The 18,667-nt window shown below is 38.0% G+C and overlaps 1 protein-coding gene across 1 annotated transcript in view; it reads right to left on the bottom strand.

Moving 5' to 3' along the window:
• The window catches only part of LOC135203592 (fez family zinc finger protein erm-like), a 128,791-nt gene that overhangs the window by 11,513 nt on the left and 98,611 nt on the right, over positions 1-18,667 (bottom strand). The window contains exon 2 of the mRNA XM_064233377.1: positions 1,000-1,971. Within this exon, the coding sequence (XP_064089447.1) occupies positions 1,000-1,593 (594 nt within the window). The 5' untranslated portion in view covers positions 1,594-1,971. The remainder of the gene's footprint in view (positions 1-999; positions 1,972-18,667) is intronic.

The following is an 18,667-nucleotide window of genomic DNA, read 5'->3' as shown; positions in this document are numbered from 1 at the left end:
TTGGGCGGGAGAGGGGGAGCGTGAGTATCCTGTGATGCAGGATTCAAGATGTCGGAATGATCCTACTCTGCAGAAGTGACTGGTATCCTATGCTACATTGATATTTTAGGGGATCCTGTGATTCATGAATGAGGTATCCTTTGCTGCAGAATTAATAGTTTAGTGCAGGAATTAATTAAGGGTATCCTGTAACGCGGGAGTAATTACAGATATCCCACGTGCAAGGAAAAATGATGGGTATCTTTTAGTGCAGCGGTTATTAAAAATATCCTATAATCTGCAGAAGCCGTAGAAGCAATAAACGGTAGTCACTGCTGCAGATGAATTAAAAGTATCCTAAACTGGAGAAATAGGAAATAAAGTTATATATCAATATAGTATCCTACACTGAATAACAAAAGTAAATTCGTCATATACGGTGCTGGAACTAAACTAAGGCATCCTTAACCTCCAACTAAACCTTTGGAGGTAACCAAAGATAATCGATGCTACTCTGGCTTGTTATCTACGCGTCACCTGCTCCGAGGTACTAGTACTAAAAATGGCAAAAGCTCCTTGGGATGCCGTGTCTAGTACTAGCCCCTGGGAGATCAGAGTATGATATACACCCATTTCTATATCGTGTGGTCGACAAATTATATTGGTAGAAGATATCTTCGTACGGCCGTCTATTGTACATTTACCGTACGGTGTTTAGTACAAACACCTCGGAATAGTAGGTGACGTGGAGATAATCAGCCAAAGTAGCACCAGATACTCTCAGCTTATGTGAGCCAAGACGGATATCTTATATACTAACACTAGTAAATAATTCTAATAGTAAATAAATATACTTTCCCATAGAAGTAAAATCTTGCGATTTCCTTCCTATCCTTACCACTATTTTGACTTAATTATTGATATTATCTGTTATATGCTCCACTAACCCAAGCATCTCTACATATCACCTGCGTTCTATTTTTTGTATTTATTTATTTGTTTATGAATTAAATTATTTACCTCTGTCACTTTGGCTCTTCTGGGCGTGGCCTCCATGATGCGGTCGATGGAGAATGCCAGGGGCGCCTTGTTCCTGGTGTGGGCAGCCGCCGGGCTTATGGGGCGGTCTTCATCCTCCGGCGTGTGCATAGGACTTTGGATTGGCGAGCGATTCACCGGGGGCGTCTGAGCTGGGCTCCGAAGAGACGGCGAGGACCTGTGGGCAGGGCTGCTCCCTCCGACGTGCAAAGGGCCCGGAGAGCCTCTTCTTCTGGGACTGGAGATTTTCCTTCCGCCTCCGACGGGACTCAGGTCGATGGACCCGTTGGAGTGGCACTCGAAGTCTCTCTCTGCCGCCCCTCCTACTGCTGCTTCTCCTCCTCTGAAAGCCTCCCTTTTAGATTCACCATGGTCAGCCAGTGCCCTCCGAGGGCTCGGGACTTTGACGGAAACAAAGGGGCTCGGGGGGCTGTTGGCCTGCGCGTCCCTCGGCTTCCCTTCGGAGTACACATCTCCGGCCTTACCCATTGGAGTCTTCGCCCGGTTGAGGACAGAGAGGGGCGTGTTGTCCTGCGAAGTCGTCATTGTTGGGTCTTGCATGGGTGCCAGGCCCATCTCAGGGTGGGGTGCGGTGCGGGGGGTGGGGGCGTTGACTCTCCGCTTCCGTAGACTGAGATGTCTCAGGAGTCTTTCACTGATGAGTCAACCTTATTTTCACAATTGTATTGACGCCTTATTTTCTTACGCCTTCCTTGTTCAAGAAAGCACCGAAGGAAATGGGGTCTCTCTGTTTTAGTCTTGGTAAGTTCGCCGTTGGATGACCGATCTCATTCCATTTTTTCTTTCGTCTTCAGAAATGTCGACCTTGTTCCATTTTGGCCCAGAGAGGTCATAAGGTTTCCGGCAGCTGAAGTTAGAGTCAGGTGTTTACATCGAATTAATCGAGCGGGTTTCTTGAGGACATCTTGATTCCTTGGGAATTTCGGAGCCTGCCTGGAAAGAGAGGAAAACTATCAAAGGATTTTTCTCACGGTTCAGTTTTTAGAGTATTTCGTTGTATTAATTGAATGCGACCTGTTTTTGCTTAAGCACCTTTAAATTCGAAGATAAATATGTTTATTGAAATAATCATTTTCGTGTAAATATGGATTCTTTATTTTGTTCTCTTTAGGTTGCAGAGTCATTATTTTTATTTTATGCATCATCACAGATTGGGTGGTTTCTTGTGTGAATGGTTTTAAAGTTCATATTTTTATTAATAAGTAAAATATATGTTTTTAAAATTAAAAGCATCTTTCTCATCTTTTGTTTCTACAGTACCAGCATATCATTATTAGATTTTTTTGTACCAATGCCCATTATATTTTACAAATTACACATAATTATCTTATTTCCTCGCTTTGTACAATTTACATTAATATTTATTGTTTTTACGTAGACAGACGTTGGATATTATGTTTTTGTTGTTTATGTACAATGCACATTACGACTGTTTTGTGTATAAACGCACTTTATTTTTGTATCCCTATACAAATATACAATTTCCATATACAAATATACAATTTCCATATACGAATATACAAATCCAAATTTCCCCAAATCGTCAAACGTAAACAAAGTTTGCCCTCTTGCTTGTACGTAGAAACACACTTCAATTGAAGTTCGCCTTGTCACGCAGCAAAAGACATTAATAATATTTGTTTCCATTTTTAGCTTTCACGTGTCGTAAATTGCATGGCTGCTTAAGATGTGTTTGTGCAAGAACACCCCTTTACCTCGTTTGGCAATCCAGAGCTTATTATCGCAATTTGTTCTTTTTTCTCTCCCCTCTAATTACTCTTTCGACTCTTATTTCCCCTCTAATTCCTCTAATTACGTCTCATTTCTAGGAGTGCGTAACCACCTGACACTTGGCGGTGTTAAGCATGTGAGGAGTCGTGATCGCTTATGCTTTATTTATGTGACCTTTTTCTCCTTTTCTTTTTTGTCTCCTTTTTCCTTTCTTTTTATTCCTTTTGTATGCCTGTCTTTTGTTTGTGGGTCTTATTGCATCGTTCTGCCTTGGCGCGTAGTGATTCTCTCTCTCTCTCTCTCTCTCTCTCTCTCTCTCTCTCTCTGAGGGACCTGGGGCAACCCGAACAAGATGTAAGGTCTGTAAGGTCTCTCTCAACTCTCTCTCTCTCTCTCTCTCATGTACTGCCTTCTTCATTACCGCCTTCTCTTTTATTCTTACCTTCATACCTCACCTTCTCTCAACTATCTTGACTCAATCCCATTAACACACCCTCTCTCTCCAATTCCTTACCCTTCTCTACCGTACCTCATCACTCCGTTGCATCCATCTTCCCTCCTCCGTCAATTTATTCCTCCCACTTCTGCTCTTACTCTCTGTCTTTCTGTCTGTCTTTCGAGGACCCACCTCATGAGCCTTCCCTACCCCCCACCCTCCCTCCCTCTCTCTTAAAACCTGCCCCCTTCCCCCACTGAACGCCCCCGCCCCCACTCCCCCTGAAGCGACCACCTCTTGCATCGTCTGCAAGTGAACAATGTCAACAGTGAAGGCTTTTAATGACACCGAGAATCACAATACGTCACCCAAGGACTCTTGGAGGCTCCACCTGGCAGAGTAAAAGAGCTAAAGAGATGGAGGAGGAGGAGGAGGAGGCCAAAAGGCGAGAGAGAGAGAGAGAGAGAGAAGGAGGTAGGTAGGGACGGTGGGTGGCGGGAGGATTTTAAAGAGATGGGGGCTAGTGAGGAGGGTTGGAGTTTGGGAAAAGGTTGAAGCTAAAGACGAGATGGAGGTTAAAGAGATGGGGGCCAAAAAGCGAGAGAAAGAGGGAGGGTGGGAGGATTTTAAAGAGATGGAGGCTAGTGAGAAGGAGGGTGGGGGTTTTGGGGAAAGGTTAAAGCTAAAGACGAGATGGAGGCCGAAAGGCGAGAGAGAGAGAGAGGGAGGGATGGTGGAAAGGCGGCTAGTGGGAAGGAGGATGGGAGATTTGGGGAAGGGGTAAAGCTAAAGACGAGATGGAGGCTACAGAGTGAAAGTGTCAGAAGAAGGGGGAATAAGGAAGGTCGTTTGGGACTTGAAGAGATGGGAGCCAAAAGGCAGATGGGGTCAGGGTATGGGAAGGGGGAAAGTGGGAGAGGGTAGACCATAAAGAAGAGGGAAAGAGAAAGGAAGAGAATTGGAAAAAAGGCAGAAGGAATAATATGAAAGGGAAGCGAAATAGTAGGTGGAAAGAGAAAGAAAACAAAAGAGATGGGTGGAGGTTTATGCAAGATTGATGAGTGGGTAGAACACTGAAAGGGTTAATAGAGAGATGGGAGGAAGTAGGAAGGAAGTATGGATGGGTGGGTGCATAGAAAGAGAGAGAGAGAGAGAGGACGGTTGAATGTACATGTGGTCAAATTCTTTTAATCGTAATGCTATTCCTGTAGAATTTAAATTAAGTCATAATTTCCACTAGCGAAAGCAAATTGTTTTATAGTCATATATATAGTATATAGAGATTAATTATATAAAGTGTGTGTTTATATACATCAGTAAATATATGTTTTAATATAGAAAAACTTAGAATTTTTTATTAGTTTTATTTTATAATTCACGAATTTTTGGGTGATTTAAGAATGAATCTATTTTCTGTTTCGTCTTTCAGACAGTTGTCAAATTTGGATGTTTGTTGATAATTATGAGCCTAAGGAGAGAGAAGAACAGACAAATGAGAGGCATAAAAGGTTACTAACTTGAATGACAATATTAATAGTAATAAAAATAGCAATATTTTTAAGCATAACAAATGAACTGGAAGTAATGTAAAACACTCATAGTAGTAAAGCATGTGCCAAGGAATAAAAGTTAAGTAATGAAAAAAATGAGTTTTATAATAAGAAACTGAACGAGAAAGAGAGAGAGAGAGAATACAGAAAAAAATATGTACGAATTAAATGGAGAATAACTTAAATGGGTAGAGAGAGAGAGAGAGTCTAAGAAAGGAAAAAAAGAGGGTGGAAAAGGTCTTAGAAATGGGGCGGGGGAATACGCCTCCTTCTCTTCCTCTGTCCCCCCCCCCTACCCCCTACACTACTCCTCCCAGTTTCCCCTTGGGGTGCCAGTGGGGCCCCCTAAACACGACCTAAGAAGTGAACAATGAAACCCATTTAGCCTTGAAAGCCGCCCAATATAGTGAGCAGGGCGGGCACAAAGATCCCCCTCTGGGGATCCCCTCCTTTTCCTCTCCCCCTCCTCCATCTCCCTCCTCCACCAGATTTCCCTCTCACCCATCTTCCTCCTCACCTCCACCTAACTACCACTCCTTCGTGATCACAATAAACACTTTTTGTTTGTGTTTTTTTTTTACCCTAAGACGCCGTCCTTTTTAGTGTTTTCAACAAAATTCTCAAATGACTTTTCGTGGATGTCCATTTACAATTGAGATTTTGCGATCCCCCCTTCCAACCCCCCTAGGGGTAACCTTCCACCTGTTAAATGTATTTCATTTGCTCCTTTTTCCTGCTTTCATTAAGCTGAGGTCTTATTGTTTTTGTTCATATTTTAGTTGAGGTCTAATTGTCTTGTTCATATTTCACATGTGGTTTCATTGGTTTTGTTCATATTTTAGTTGAGGTCTAATTTTTCGTTCATATTTTAGTTGAGGTCTCATTGTTTTGTTCATATTTTTATTATGGTCTCATTGTATTGTTCATATTTTAGTTGTGGTCTTATTGTATTGTTCATATTTTATTTGTGGTCTGTGTTGTCCATATTGTAGATACGATCTCATTGTTTTGAAGGTCTTATTGTTTTGTCTATATTGTAGTTGTGGTCTCACTGTTTTGTTCAATTTTAATTATGGCCTCATTTTGTTCACATTTAAATTGTGGTCTTATTGTTGTGTTCATATTTAGATATGGCCTCAGCGTTTTAGTGGTCTAATTGTTTTGATCGTATTCTTTTATTCGCGTTTTAGTTTTTGGTCTCAGTGTTTCAGTGGTCTTCGTGTTTTGATCATCTTTAGTTGTAATAACACTGTTGTTCATATTTGAATTGTGGTCTCTTGTTTTGTTCATATTTTAATTGTTTTCTAATTGTTTAGTTCATATTTTAGCTGAGGTCAGAATGCTTTGTTCCAGTTTCAGTTGTGGTTTCATTGTGTTGTTCATATTGTTTTGTGGTCCCTCTTTTTTCTCTTTGTTTGTTTGTTTATTAAGGTTTTGGTTGTTGTAGTCTTTTTTTTGTTAATGCTTTGGTTGGTGTAGTAACTTTTTTTTTGGTCAATGCTTTGGTTATTGTGATCTAATTTTTTAATGTTTTGGTTGTTGTCTTTTTTTGGTTAATGCTTTGGTTGTTGTGGTCTCATTTTTTTGGTAAATGCTTTGGTTGTTACGGCTTCTTTTTTTGGTTAATGCTTCAGGTTTTGTCTGGTTGTTTTGTTCAACGCTAATTATGGTCTCATTGTTATTTCATATTTCAGTTTTGGTCTTATGGTTTTGTTCATATTTCATGTATATATTCTCAATAGTTCATTTGCTGCCATTTAATCTGTATATTTCAGCTGCGGTCTCGTTAGTTTTGTTCATATCTTTATTCTGGTCTCATTATTTTTCCCCTTTATTTGAGTGATCCAATTATTTTATTTGTGTTTCATTTCTGATTTCCGTTACCTCTTTATTTTATGCCGAAGTGTTTGTTCTTATTTTTAGTCAGTTATAAGATTCTAAATTTTTTTTATTTTTTTTTGTGGTGCTTTTCATTTTACTCTTGTTTGCCTCCGTGAGTAATAAATGACCAGTTTCATTTCTGATTTCCGTTACCTCTTTATTTTATGCCGAAGTGTTTGTTCTTATTTTTAGTCAGTTATAAGATTCTATTTTTTTATTGTAATGCTTTTAGTTTTACCCTTGTTTGCCTCCATGAGTAATAAATGACCAGTCAGTTTCTGACAAATCAAGGAAATTTAGTATTGCCATTCTCTCTCTCTCTCTCTCTCTCTCGCTTTCTTCATTTTCTCTTCTCTTTCTTCTCGGCCTCTTTCGTTAACAGTCAAAATGAAAGAAATCAAAATGGCTGCCAGAAGCAACCGTTCCCCCTCCCCCCGCCCCCAGCTACCCCCCGACCCTCCGACACCCAACTGGTCACAGCTCTCAGTGTTCTTTTCCCAGCCGTTTTAGTCCATATATATCACGACGTCTGGGAAGGGCGGCGGCGGCGGCGGCGAGCGAACGTTTCCGCAGCGCGAACGAAACGTTCCGAACTCGGGGACGTCCCTGAGACCCCCGACAGAGACCAGAAATTGAAGCTTCTCGCACCACCCACCGTCAGCAGTCTCCCCCGTCAGGAAATACTCTTTGCTTTCTGACAAAACTATCCTTTTACTGCTCTCTCTCTCTCTCTCTCTCTCTCTCTCTCTCTCTCTCTCTCTCTCTCTCTCTGTGGCTCGGGAAGAGGGAGGAGGGGGTGGGTGTGGAGAGGGGAGTCTCCCTCCCCTTCTCCTTTCCTTACTCTTCACATTCGCCCCTTTTTCCTTGGTATAACTGAGGGGGGGCGGGAGAAGGAAACGTGTTTATTTTTTTTCCCTCGAACGTTTTTCTTCTAATTTCATTCAGTGGTATTTTCATTCTTTGGCTGTTTTGCAGTTTTCACTCTTTTTGTCCATTATTGCTGGTCTCTTCTCAGGTTTCACTGTGTTTCATTTTTATCTGTTTTTCTTCTATCTTCAGTATTCTTTGTCGTATATGGTATGTTCCACATTATTATACTTTTTTATTCAGTTGTGTTTTCATTCTTTTATTTTTTTTATTTTTTTACAATTTTCACTTTTTTTGTCAATTATTATTGTTTTCTTCTCAGATTTCACCATATTTCATTTTCATCTGTTTTTCTCCTACCTTCAGTATTCTTTGTCGTATGTGGCATGTTCTACATTATTATTATTATTATTATTATTATTATTAGTAGTAGTAGTAGTAGTAGTAGTAGTAGTAGTATTTAGAACCATTATCAAATTTATCCTTTGCTTGCTTTATCGTGTTATTCCTTCTTTCATTTATCGCTTCTAACATTTCCTTCTCATCTTCTTTTAATTTCTCTCCTTCACATATCTGCTCTTTTCGCCTTCCACTACCTGTCAATTTTTCCTTTCCCTCTCCACCTTTTCCTTCATCATTGTTTCTCTCTGTTTACCCGTTCCTTATTCCCCTTGTCCTTGTCTGTTATCTTTTTTCATTTTCCTAATTCCCTTTCATTCTTTTCGATTCTCATATTTATCTCCTCTCCCCTTTTCTACATCTCCTTCCATCATCATTCCTGTCCTTTCTTGTTCTCTATTCCTCTTTGCTCCTCTTTCCCTCTCTGCCCTTTCATTTTATTCTCCATTGCGCCTCTCGCCTTTCCTTTTTCCATCTCCTTCATTTCTTTTCCATTTTCCTTATCCAGTCTTTTTCTCGTCCTCCCTCGTTCCCCTCCCCCCTCAATTTTGCCTTCTCCCTCCCCTCCGCCTTCACCCTCCCCTACGCCTTCCTCCCTCCCATCGCGCACTCTCCCTCCCCTCCGCCTTCTCCCTCCCCCCCTCCCTCCCTCCCCTCCACCCTCCCTCCCCCTCCTCGTCTTCCATGCCACCCCTGTTGAGACCACACATCGAGGGAGGGTCTGATGTGAAAATTATATGGGCAACTGATAGCCCCGTTTGCGGCGTTGTTGTTTCTTGTTGTTGTTGTTGCTGTTGTTTCTTGTTGTTGTTGCTGTTAAGGAACGGGCATTGTGGGTGGCTCTTAGTTGTTGCGCTTAGTGTGTGTGTGTACTTTGATTTTCGAATGTTGCCGGGCTAAAGATTTATATATATATATATATATATATATATATATATATATATATATATGTGTGTGTGTGTGTGTGTGTGTATATTTCTGACTCATAAGGATCGAACCCAGGGTCTTTCAGTCCCGATGTGAGACAGAAATTTACTTCTATTCCACAGGTAGTTGTGTGTTGACTACCTCTGTCTCTCTCTCTCTCTCTCTACACACACACACACACACACACACACACACACACACACACACACACATATATATATATAATAATAATATATATATATAGATATATATATATATATATTCTATCAGGTCCTACCCTAATGACTCACACAGTTACTATGACCATGATTGTTAGGGTACCTAGTACGAACACTGCCCATGCTAAAACCAAAGCGGAAATTTCAAACAATTTTAGAGGAAACGATATTTGGCTTAAGAGAAGATTATGTCCTTCAAGGAAAAGGTCAACACGCAAGTACAGTTTTACAGGTATTTTCGGCAGTTTCGCAAAGTGCATTTTTCTGTATTCTTTTTTTACGTCCAGTTGAACACGTATACCTTTATGCATGCATTATGAAAATCAGAAATTTAGTTAAAACGAATGGAAAGAATTACTTCTGTTGTGCCTGCACGCTTTCATGCACAGTCTACGAGTGTGTGTATGTATGCTTGTGTTAAAGTAGGAACTATAAGTATATATATATATATATATATATATATATATATATATATATATATATATATGTATATTTATATATATATATACATACATATATATATATATATATATATATATATATATATATATATATACTATAGAACTTCAGAGAGAGAGAGAGAGAGAGAGTCTATAACTATATATCCAGAGACTATAATTCAAGAGTAATTGCATTAACGTCGGTTGTGATGAAAACATTCAGTATTCAGGTTTTCAACAGGCTGGATGAAGAAATTAGTAACATTCCAAAAGATGAACAAACTGGTTTTGGAAACTGCAGGCGTTGTACATAGCAGCAGATTTGCGTTGTTTATATTAAGTCATATTGTGCAGCAGTGTATGAGATTAAAAAATCCCAAACTGATCATTTCTATTGATTCTGTATGTATATATACATATACATACATACATACATATATATATATATATATATATGTATATATATATATATATATATATATATATATATATATATGCATCAAACTGCAAATGTCCTTTAATATCCAATTCGCTCTACCTCAGAATTAATGTTTTCTTAAAGTAATTAATTGAAGGGGAATTTTTTTTGGTATTTCGTCCTTCAGTGACATTATCGACTCGGCCAAGTCGATAACGTCACTGAAGTCCTGATTTCCTCTCTGTCCGCTGGGCGCTGGTTCGAACCCACGAGAGGACGAAATTATTAAAAGATTAAAAAATTCTCCTTCGGTTAACATTTATGAAAATATGTTAATTCAGAGGTAGAACGAATTGGATATTAAAGACATTTGTACCTTGATGCATGTATATGAATCACGGTTATGTGATAAAAATTCTTTATATATATATATATATATATATATATATATATATATATATATATATATATATATATATATATATATGTATGTATGCTTCAAAAATCACAGTAGATGCACGTGACTTCATAAATAAGCGAATCTCACAGGAAAATGATAGTCAGAAATCCAAGCGCTTTTGTCTTTACTCAGACATTGTCAGGAGCTAATATATATATATATATATATATATATATATTATATATATATATATATATATATATATAATATATATATGTATGTATGCTTCAAAAACCACAGTAGATGCCCGTGACTTCATAAATAAGCGAATCCCACAGGAAAATGATAGTCAGAAATCCAAGCGCTTTCGTCTTTACTCAGACATTGTCAAGGAGCTAATATATATATATATATATATATATATATATATATATATATATATATATATATATATATATATATATAAGGTCCTTCGTTCTTGTGGCATTCTTTTTAATATGTAAGCTAATGGAAATTGTTCTTGAAGGCAGCAAATGTAGTCAAAGTTGATGGTGTCTTGTCGAGTGGAATTGCAGTAAATAGTGGGGTGCTGCAGGGGAATGTTTTGTTACTTATTCTGTTTACCCTTTTCATGAGTTATTATTAGGAAAAGACTAGTTGGAATTGGAGAAAAGGGTTTAGAGAGGAGTGACAATAGAAACTTGATAGCCTCAGAATACTCAGACGACGCCCTTTTAGTCAGCACACCGCCGCAAGATTTATAAACCTGGGTAACAAAATGCATAACAAATCTCTAGGATTGGGATTCGAAATTGATCTAAGGAAAACAGAAGTTATGAGGACAGATGATGCACACAAAGGATAAAAAGACGCCAGATGGAAAAGGGACGAATGAGGTTGAAAGGACATTTGTGAAATTTGAGTCGTAATAAAGAGACATCAATTTCAAAGGGTCACTTTATGTTGCACGAAGTTGGAGCGACGTTGATAATGGTTATATAAGTAAAAAAAAAAGTATATATACATTTATGTATATATATACATCGAGCTACAGAAGTCCTTTAATATCCAATTCTCTCTACCTCGAAATTAATATATTTTCATACATGTTAACCGATAGGGAAGTTTTTAGTTGATAATAATTTCGTCCTCTCGTGGGTTCGAACCAACGCCCAGCGAAATGAGGAGAAAACCTCAATGACGTCATCAGGTTTTTGTCCCTTTCTTGTGACACATCCTTGTTGCTCTTTTTGACCTCTCTGTGCCCGCTCCTTTTCGTCACATGAATGGGACTGCCTGTGACCACTATAGCCCTTGCTTTAGGAACACCCTTTCTTGGTTCTTCCTGACCTTTCTTCCTTTCCCATCTCCATTCCATCATCTTTCCCATATCTCGGTGACCTCATCGGGTTTTTGGACCTCTTCTTTCGACACCCCCGCCCCCACCAACCCGAGATCCTCCTCCTCCTCCTCCTCCTCTCATCGCGACAGTGAAGAGGACCTTTTCAGTCCTAACCAATGTATGCGGCATCAGTAATTGAAAGCTTCTAATGGAATTAATTCAGAATAGACCCCTCGGGGTTCGCTGGAGCAGAGGTGTCGAGGGGAAAAAGGGGAAAAGGAGGAGCTGTAGGGAGTGAGGGGGGGAGGGGTATCGTGAGTAATCTTGAGGACCCCAATCTAAAAGGGGGCGCTGAGATGGGCTACGTTCGGCGCACTCCACTTTGGAGGAGGGAGAAACTACGTCAGAGGTACCTCAATCTGAAGGAGGGCTCGTCGTGAGGGGTTATGTCGGAGGTACCTCGTTCTTGAAGGAGGGCTCGTATTCAGGGACTATGTCGGAGGTACCTCTTTCTGAAGAAGAGCTCGTCGTGAGGGCCTGTGTCGGAGGTACCTCATTCTGAAAGAGAGGGTCGTCTTGTGGTACTTTTTCAAAGGGAGCTGATTCTGAAGGAGAGGTCTTCTAGCGGTGCCTCATGCTGAAGGAGGTATGGTCAAATGGGGCTATGCTAGCTTATGGATGGGGCATCGTGATGGGCTCTGTTGGAGGTACCTCAGTCTGAAGGACAGGGAGGTCACGGTGAGGGGCTATGTTAGAAGTATCTCGGGGATCATCCTGACGGTGCTTTGTGAGAGGTACCTCATTCTGAAGAAGGAGGGAGGTCGTCTGATGGTACTTTGTTAGATTCCCCTTCTTAAGGAGAGGCCGTCGGGTAGAGGTATGTGGAGTGCCTCCCATCGCATAAAGAACAGTAAGTATTTTGTACTAAATGTACCCTGATATGAAGGAAGGACCCTCGGCATTACCCAAATCTGAAGGGGGCGATACCTTGGGTAACCCCCAATCTGAAGGAGCAGGCCTCAAGCAGAGATCCTCCGGAGAAGCCCTATCTGAAGAAGGAGGCCCTGAGTAGGGAGACATCAGGAGTGCTGCAGTCTGAAGAGAGAGAGAGAGAGAGAGACTGTCTAGCATTCAAATGAATGCAAATGTATTGGCGTGCTCAGGTGTAGGGCAGAAGTGTATTGAGGAAGTTCGCCTTTGAATAAGAAGTTGTGATAATCAGTGGAGCGGTCGATCGTCGAAGGGTGTAAACGGGAAGGTCATGTACTACTTTGAAGAAGTTCTAAGTTTAGCAAGTTATCATTTGTTCAATTTCTGATTCCACATTTATTTGTTATTTACCAGTCACCCCTTTAGTTTATTTTTAGTATTCTGATGACACGTTGGGACCGGGACTTAAAGATTCTAAAATTGGAAATGTTATCCTGTTTTATTAGTATAATGTTTATTTTTTAACGTTTTCATTGATATCCTTTGCGCATTGATGTTGAAAAATAGGCACACGGACATGGTGATTTAAGATAGAATCGCAGCATAAAGTTACGAATTAGATACAAGTTTGAAATAAGATCGGATGGAATTTATAAGAAAAAATACATATAACGAATTCCGAACGCAGTTTTAAACTGGGGACTGAATACAGCGACTGAGGTTCAATACGTATAGTTATTAATGAATAAAAATATTGCTAACAAATCATCCGAATGAACATTGATACGAAAGCATGGTTACGTTGTTAATGATGTAGATGTGGGACAACAAGAAGTTAAACTTACAGAGATCAAACCTAAGTATGAGCTATCGAAGACATTTGCAGTTGGTTTCCATTAGTATTGACAACGAGGAACAACTCAGGCTGAGTTGGTTAAATGGCAGTGAGTTGCTCTGTTTAACTTAACTGATAATTATCGTTTTGGTATATGGTTTTTTATTTTCTTTATTTTTTTTTCCACTGGCTCTGTTCTTGTTCTTAAACAAGTACTCATATCTGTGTAAATTTACCTGTCGAATTATGAACAATTTTGGTTGGTAAGAAAAGAATGTCAGCATGTGGACGGTATAATAATAATAATAATAATAATAATAATAATAATAATAATAATAATAATAATAATAATAATAATAATAATGTGTTATAAAATCCACAATTATATATTAAAGTATATTACTATGTAAAGTTTCTTTTCATAGTAATATACTTTAATAAATAATTGTGGATTTTTTTAACAGATTGTTCTTCACGAGACTGTGAATTTAATAATAATAATAATAATAATAATAATAATAATAATAATAATAATATTGAACCAAGGAACCCCCGTAACGAGGCTATACTATCGAGAATTAAAAACCACAGTAGTTTTAAAAGTATTTATGTATCTGAAAGTCTCTCTTTATCTTTTTTAACTCTGTATATATATGTTTTTAACACTACTGTGGCTTATAATAATAATAATAATAATAATAATAATAATAATAATAATAATAATAATAATAATAATAATAATAATTATAATCATCATCATCATCACGAAATCCAGAGTTGATCTTCTTGCGATTTTTTATCTGATTCAGTTTTACGACTTTTAAAGTCGATTGCACGAAATTTCGAATATTTATGAAATTAATGGAAAGGAAACGGGAAATTATCCGCGGTCGTCCTTGAAATGGTAAGAGCGAAATTACATATTTCGATATTTAAATCCTCACTGTGGCTTCGTCAGTGATCCGTATTCATTCTTGTGGAATGTGAGTGTGGGAACTGACAGGATTTTGAGAGAAGGGTCTCACCGTTTAATATGACTGAATAATTGTCACAATACTTTCATAATTTTTCCGTTTTAAGTAGAAGCTAATTCGAGTAAAATAACACAATTCGAGTAATATATATATATATATATATATATATATATATATATATATATATATATAAACAGACACACACACACACACACACACACACATATATATATATATATATATTATATATATATTATGTGTTGTGGTGTGTGTGTGTGTCTGTTTATATATACATATATATATATATATATATATATATATGTATATATATGTGTGTGTGTGTGTGCGTGTGTGTGTGTCTGTGTGTCTGTTTATATATATATAATATATAATATATATATATATATATATATACATACATATATATATATATATATATATATATATATATATATATATATATATGTTATATGTTATTATTATATAATTAATATATATACGATATAGTGTTATTTATATATATATATATATATTATATATATACATCAGCATATTTAAAAAAAACATAACAGATGAAAATCAAGACATACAAACACTGATATGCATGTAAATGAAAGACTTAGGCCATTTACTCCTCAAAAACTAATCACGCCCCCCTATCAACAGGTAGCATTATTTCATTTCATTATAATGACTTTCATTATATTTTCTTTATATTACATTTTCCATCCATTATGTCTGCCTTTCATCACATTTATCTATTATTACATTTTCCTTTCGTTACAATTTTCTTTCGCCAGATTTCTCTTTCATTATATTTTTTTGTATTTCCTTTTCTTTACATTTTTTCGTCATATTTTCCTTTCATTACACTTTTCTTTCATTGTATTTTTATTTAATTGCATTGACAATTCGTAACATTTTCCCTTCGTTACATTCTCCTTTCATTATATTTTTCTTTTATTACATTTTCTTTTCTTTCCAAATTTCTTTCGTTATTTTTCTTGCGTTACAACTTTCTTTCATTTCATTTTTCTTTCATTACATGTTCTTTTCTTTACAGTTTCCTTATATTACATTTTTCTTTAATTACATTTTCGTATCATTACATTTCCCTTTCATTACAGTTTCATTACATTTTCCTCGCATTACATTTTCCTTTCATTATATTTTCCTCGCGTTTACATTTTCCTTGCATCACATTTTCATTCCATTACATTTTCCTTGCATTATATTTTCCTTGCATTACATTTTCCTCTCATTACATTTTCCCTTTCATTACAATTTTCATTTCATTACAATTTTCCTTGCATTATATTTTCCTTTCATTACATTTTCATTTCATTACATTTTCCTTGCATTATATTTTCCTTGCATTACATTTTCCTCTCATTACATTTTCCTTTCATTACATTTTCATTTCATTACATTTTCCTTGCATTATATTTTCCTTTCATTACATTTTCATTTCATTACATTTTCCTTGCATTATATTTACCCTGCATTACATTTTCCTCTCATTACGTTTTCCTTGCATTACATTTTCCTATCATTACATTTTCCTTACATTCATTTTCTTCGCATTACATTTTCCTTGCATTACATTTTCCTTGCATTCATTTTCTTATATTAAATTTTCCTTGCATTACATTTTCCCTAGATTACATTTCCCTTCTATTGCCTTTTCAGCTCATTACATTTTCCCAGTCCCTCTCCTGCAGTAGTAATCGACATGAACCTTGACGTAATTTACTTCTGGTATCCGAAAATGTCGCGGAAATGAAGACGTAACTGTTGACGTTTCATGCTCCTCTACAGCCATGCTCCAGATGCTCTTGGAACGTCAGTGTCGGCTAAATCAGTAACACGTGTGCGTGCGCTCGCACGCGTGTATGTGTTTGTATGTTTGTGAGTTTGTGCATGTTTGCCTTTGTACATTCATGTGTGCTCTGTGTTTATCTTGGGTCATTTTTAACTTGAAAGTAAGAGATTCTCTTGGATGGTTTTCGGTGGGAATTTTCTTTTATTTATTTATTTATTCATTTATTTATTTCTATGTTTATTAATTATTTATATACGTATTTATTTTACAAAGATTTTTTTTCAAGGGTGTCACATGTTGAGATGTGAAGGAGATAAGTGATTGTGATATTGGGTTTATCTCTTGCGTCAACCATTATATGTCTACGTCTATATATCTGTCCATTTATTTGCATGAGTAGACTCTCTCTCTCTCTCTCTCTCTCTCTCTCTCTCTCTCTCTCTCTCTCTCTCTCTTGGTATCTTTGTATATCCCTTCATTTTTGTTCATTTCATCTCCCTTCATCCACCCTTACCGCCGAGTTAGAGTCTCCTATTTGAAGCTTAGACCCATTTAGACGTGAAGAGAGAGAGAGAGAGAGAGAGAGAGGGTGTGGAAATGAACATTAGCCAGATTACACTTGTCCCTTCTTGCCATTCTTCCCCGATCTTTGGGTTTATTAGCTTAAAATCCTCAGAGGCCGGAATGCCGCTGACCCCTGCAGAGGGGCTTTCCAAGGGCGAGATTCGCTTCCCCTCGACGGCCCGTCAGGTGCAGCCGAGAGAGAGAATGACACCGTGACCTTAACGTCACGGCATTCCTGGGTCGAAACTGCCTTGTTTGGGGACGAAAAGACTAATGCCGGGGCGGCGGCGCAGGGAAAAGCGACCCTTACGGAGGGGGTCCTCGAAGGGCGAGGGTCCCTTGGCGTCTGTGCGGCTAAAAGTGCGTTCTTAACCCCTCGCGGTCGGTGAGTGGACCAAACCGTCGACTTTACTTAACACCGACAAAACCCTTTAGATGTTTTTGGTTTCGTTTCGAACACCACCACCACCACCACCAGCAGGAGCAGGAGCAAAAGAAGAGAGAGAGAGAGAGAGAGAGCGCTGATTTAGGCACGCAAATGGATGGATATACACATGAAAAGGGAAAGAGAATTTTTGAACGTAAAGATAAGGTGATCTTGCGCGCGCGCGAGAGAGAGAGAGAGAGAGAGAGAAAGAGAGAGAGAGAGAAAATATTAGACGACACCCATACGTCATACAGCACTAAAGAGAAAGAGAAAGAAAAAACTGTCAAAAAAAGAAGAAAGAAAAAAAGAAAAGAAGAAGATGAAGCCGTGTCTGACGCGTACCCGCCTCCAATACCGTATTCCCACAGCACCTGCAGTAATATCGGGAAAAGGGCGGCGCTGGCGCCTCCTCCGGGAACACATCCCCTGTGGAGGTGGAGGAGGATCCATTCGACCACCAAAGAGCAGGAACCAAAGAGAAACCCGGTTTCTTTGACTCTGTTTGACGGCAGCGGCGGCGGCACCGACCACAAGCAATCCGGGACCAGGGCTTAGTTTTTCGGTGTCTTCCCGTCGGTTCTCGCGTCGGCTTTTTTTTTTTTTGTTTTTTTTGTGTTTTTTTTTTTTTTTTTTTTTTTTTTTTTTTTTTTTTTTTTTTTTTTTTTTTTTTTTTGTGGATGATAAACATGCATGAGGATGGCATCCTTCAGGGGTGGCGTCGCAGCCTTGTCTGTGATATGTATACTACATATCCGTGTCTGTCCAATTCCTGGATAGAATAGTTTGTGGGACATAGGATATTTCATAATATTCTATTGGATATTCTTTCATGATATTCTGTAGGATATAGGATATTCCTCCGTAATAGTCTGTAGGATATACTTTCATAATGTTCGATACGATATTATTTCATGATTTTTTTGTAGGATATAGGCTATTCCTTCATAATAGTCTGTAGGATATAGTTTCTTATTATTCTACAGGATATTCTTTCGTAATATTCTGTTAGGATATAGGATATTCTTTCATAATAGTGTGTAGGATATGGGATATTCTTTCATGATCACATTCTGTAGAAGAGGAGGGTCCAAATATAGAGTTATTACAAACCTCCAACAGTTTGGATTAAGTAGCTGTGGGTCACAAGGAGGCTTGAAAGACGTTAGAATGAGAGCGCTGTACTATGCTTCATGATAATACTAATAATATTAGCTAACATCTCTTAATTTCATGAAGTTGAGAAGTCTTAATAAATGTATATATAATGTCACATTGCATTAATTAAACGATCATTGCATGGTATGGTGTATGAACATAGCACGTAACACTCATCATACAGTGCCATATAAATCACACTGACGTAGTATGCTCACTATAGACTATAATGTATGGTATGTTTGCAAGTGTGAGTGTATCCGTGCAGGAGATATATAGAGTTAGCCCTCTCTGTAAAGTGCCAAGAGAGAGA

This window comes from Macrobrachium nipponense, chromosome 36, assembly GCF_015104395.2.
Source record: "Macrobrachium nipponense isolate FS-2020 chromosome 36, ASM1510439v2, whole genome shotgun sequence".
NCBI classification, from domain to species: Eukaryota; Metazoa; Arthropoda; class Malacostraca; order Decapoda; family Palaemonidae; genus Macrobrachium; species Macrobrachium nipponense.
This window is presented reverse-complemented; position numbering and strand designations above follow the sequence as displayed.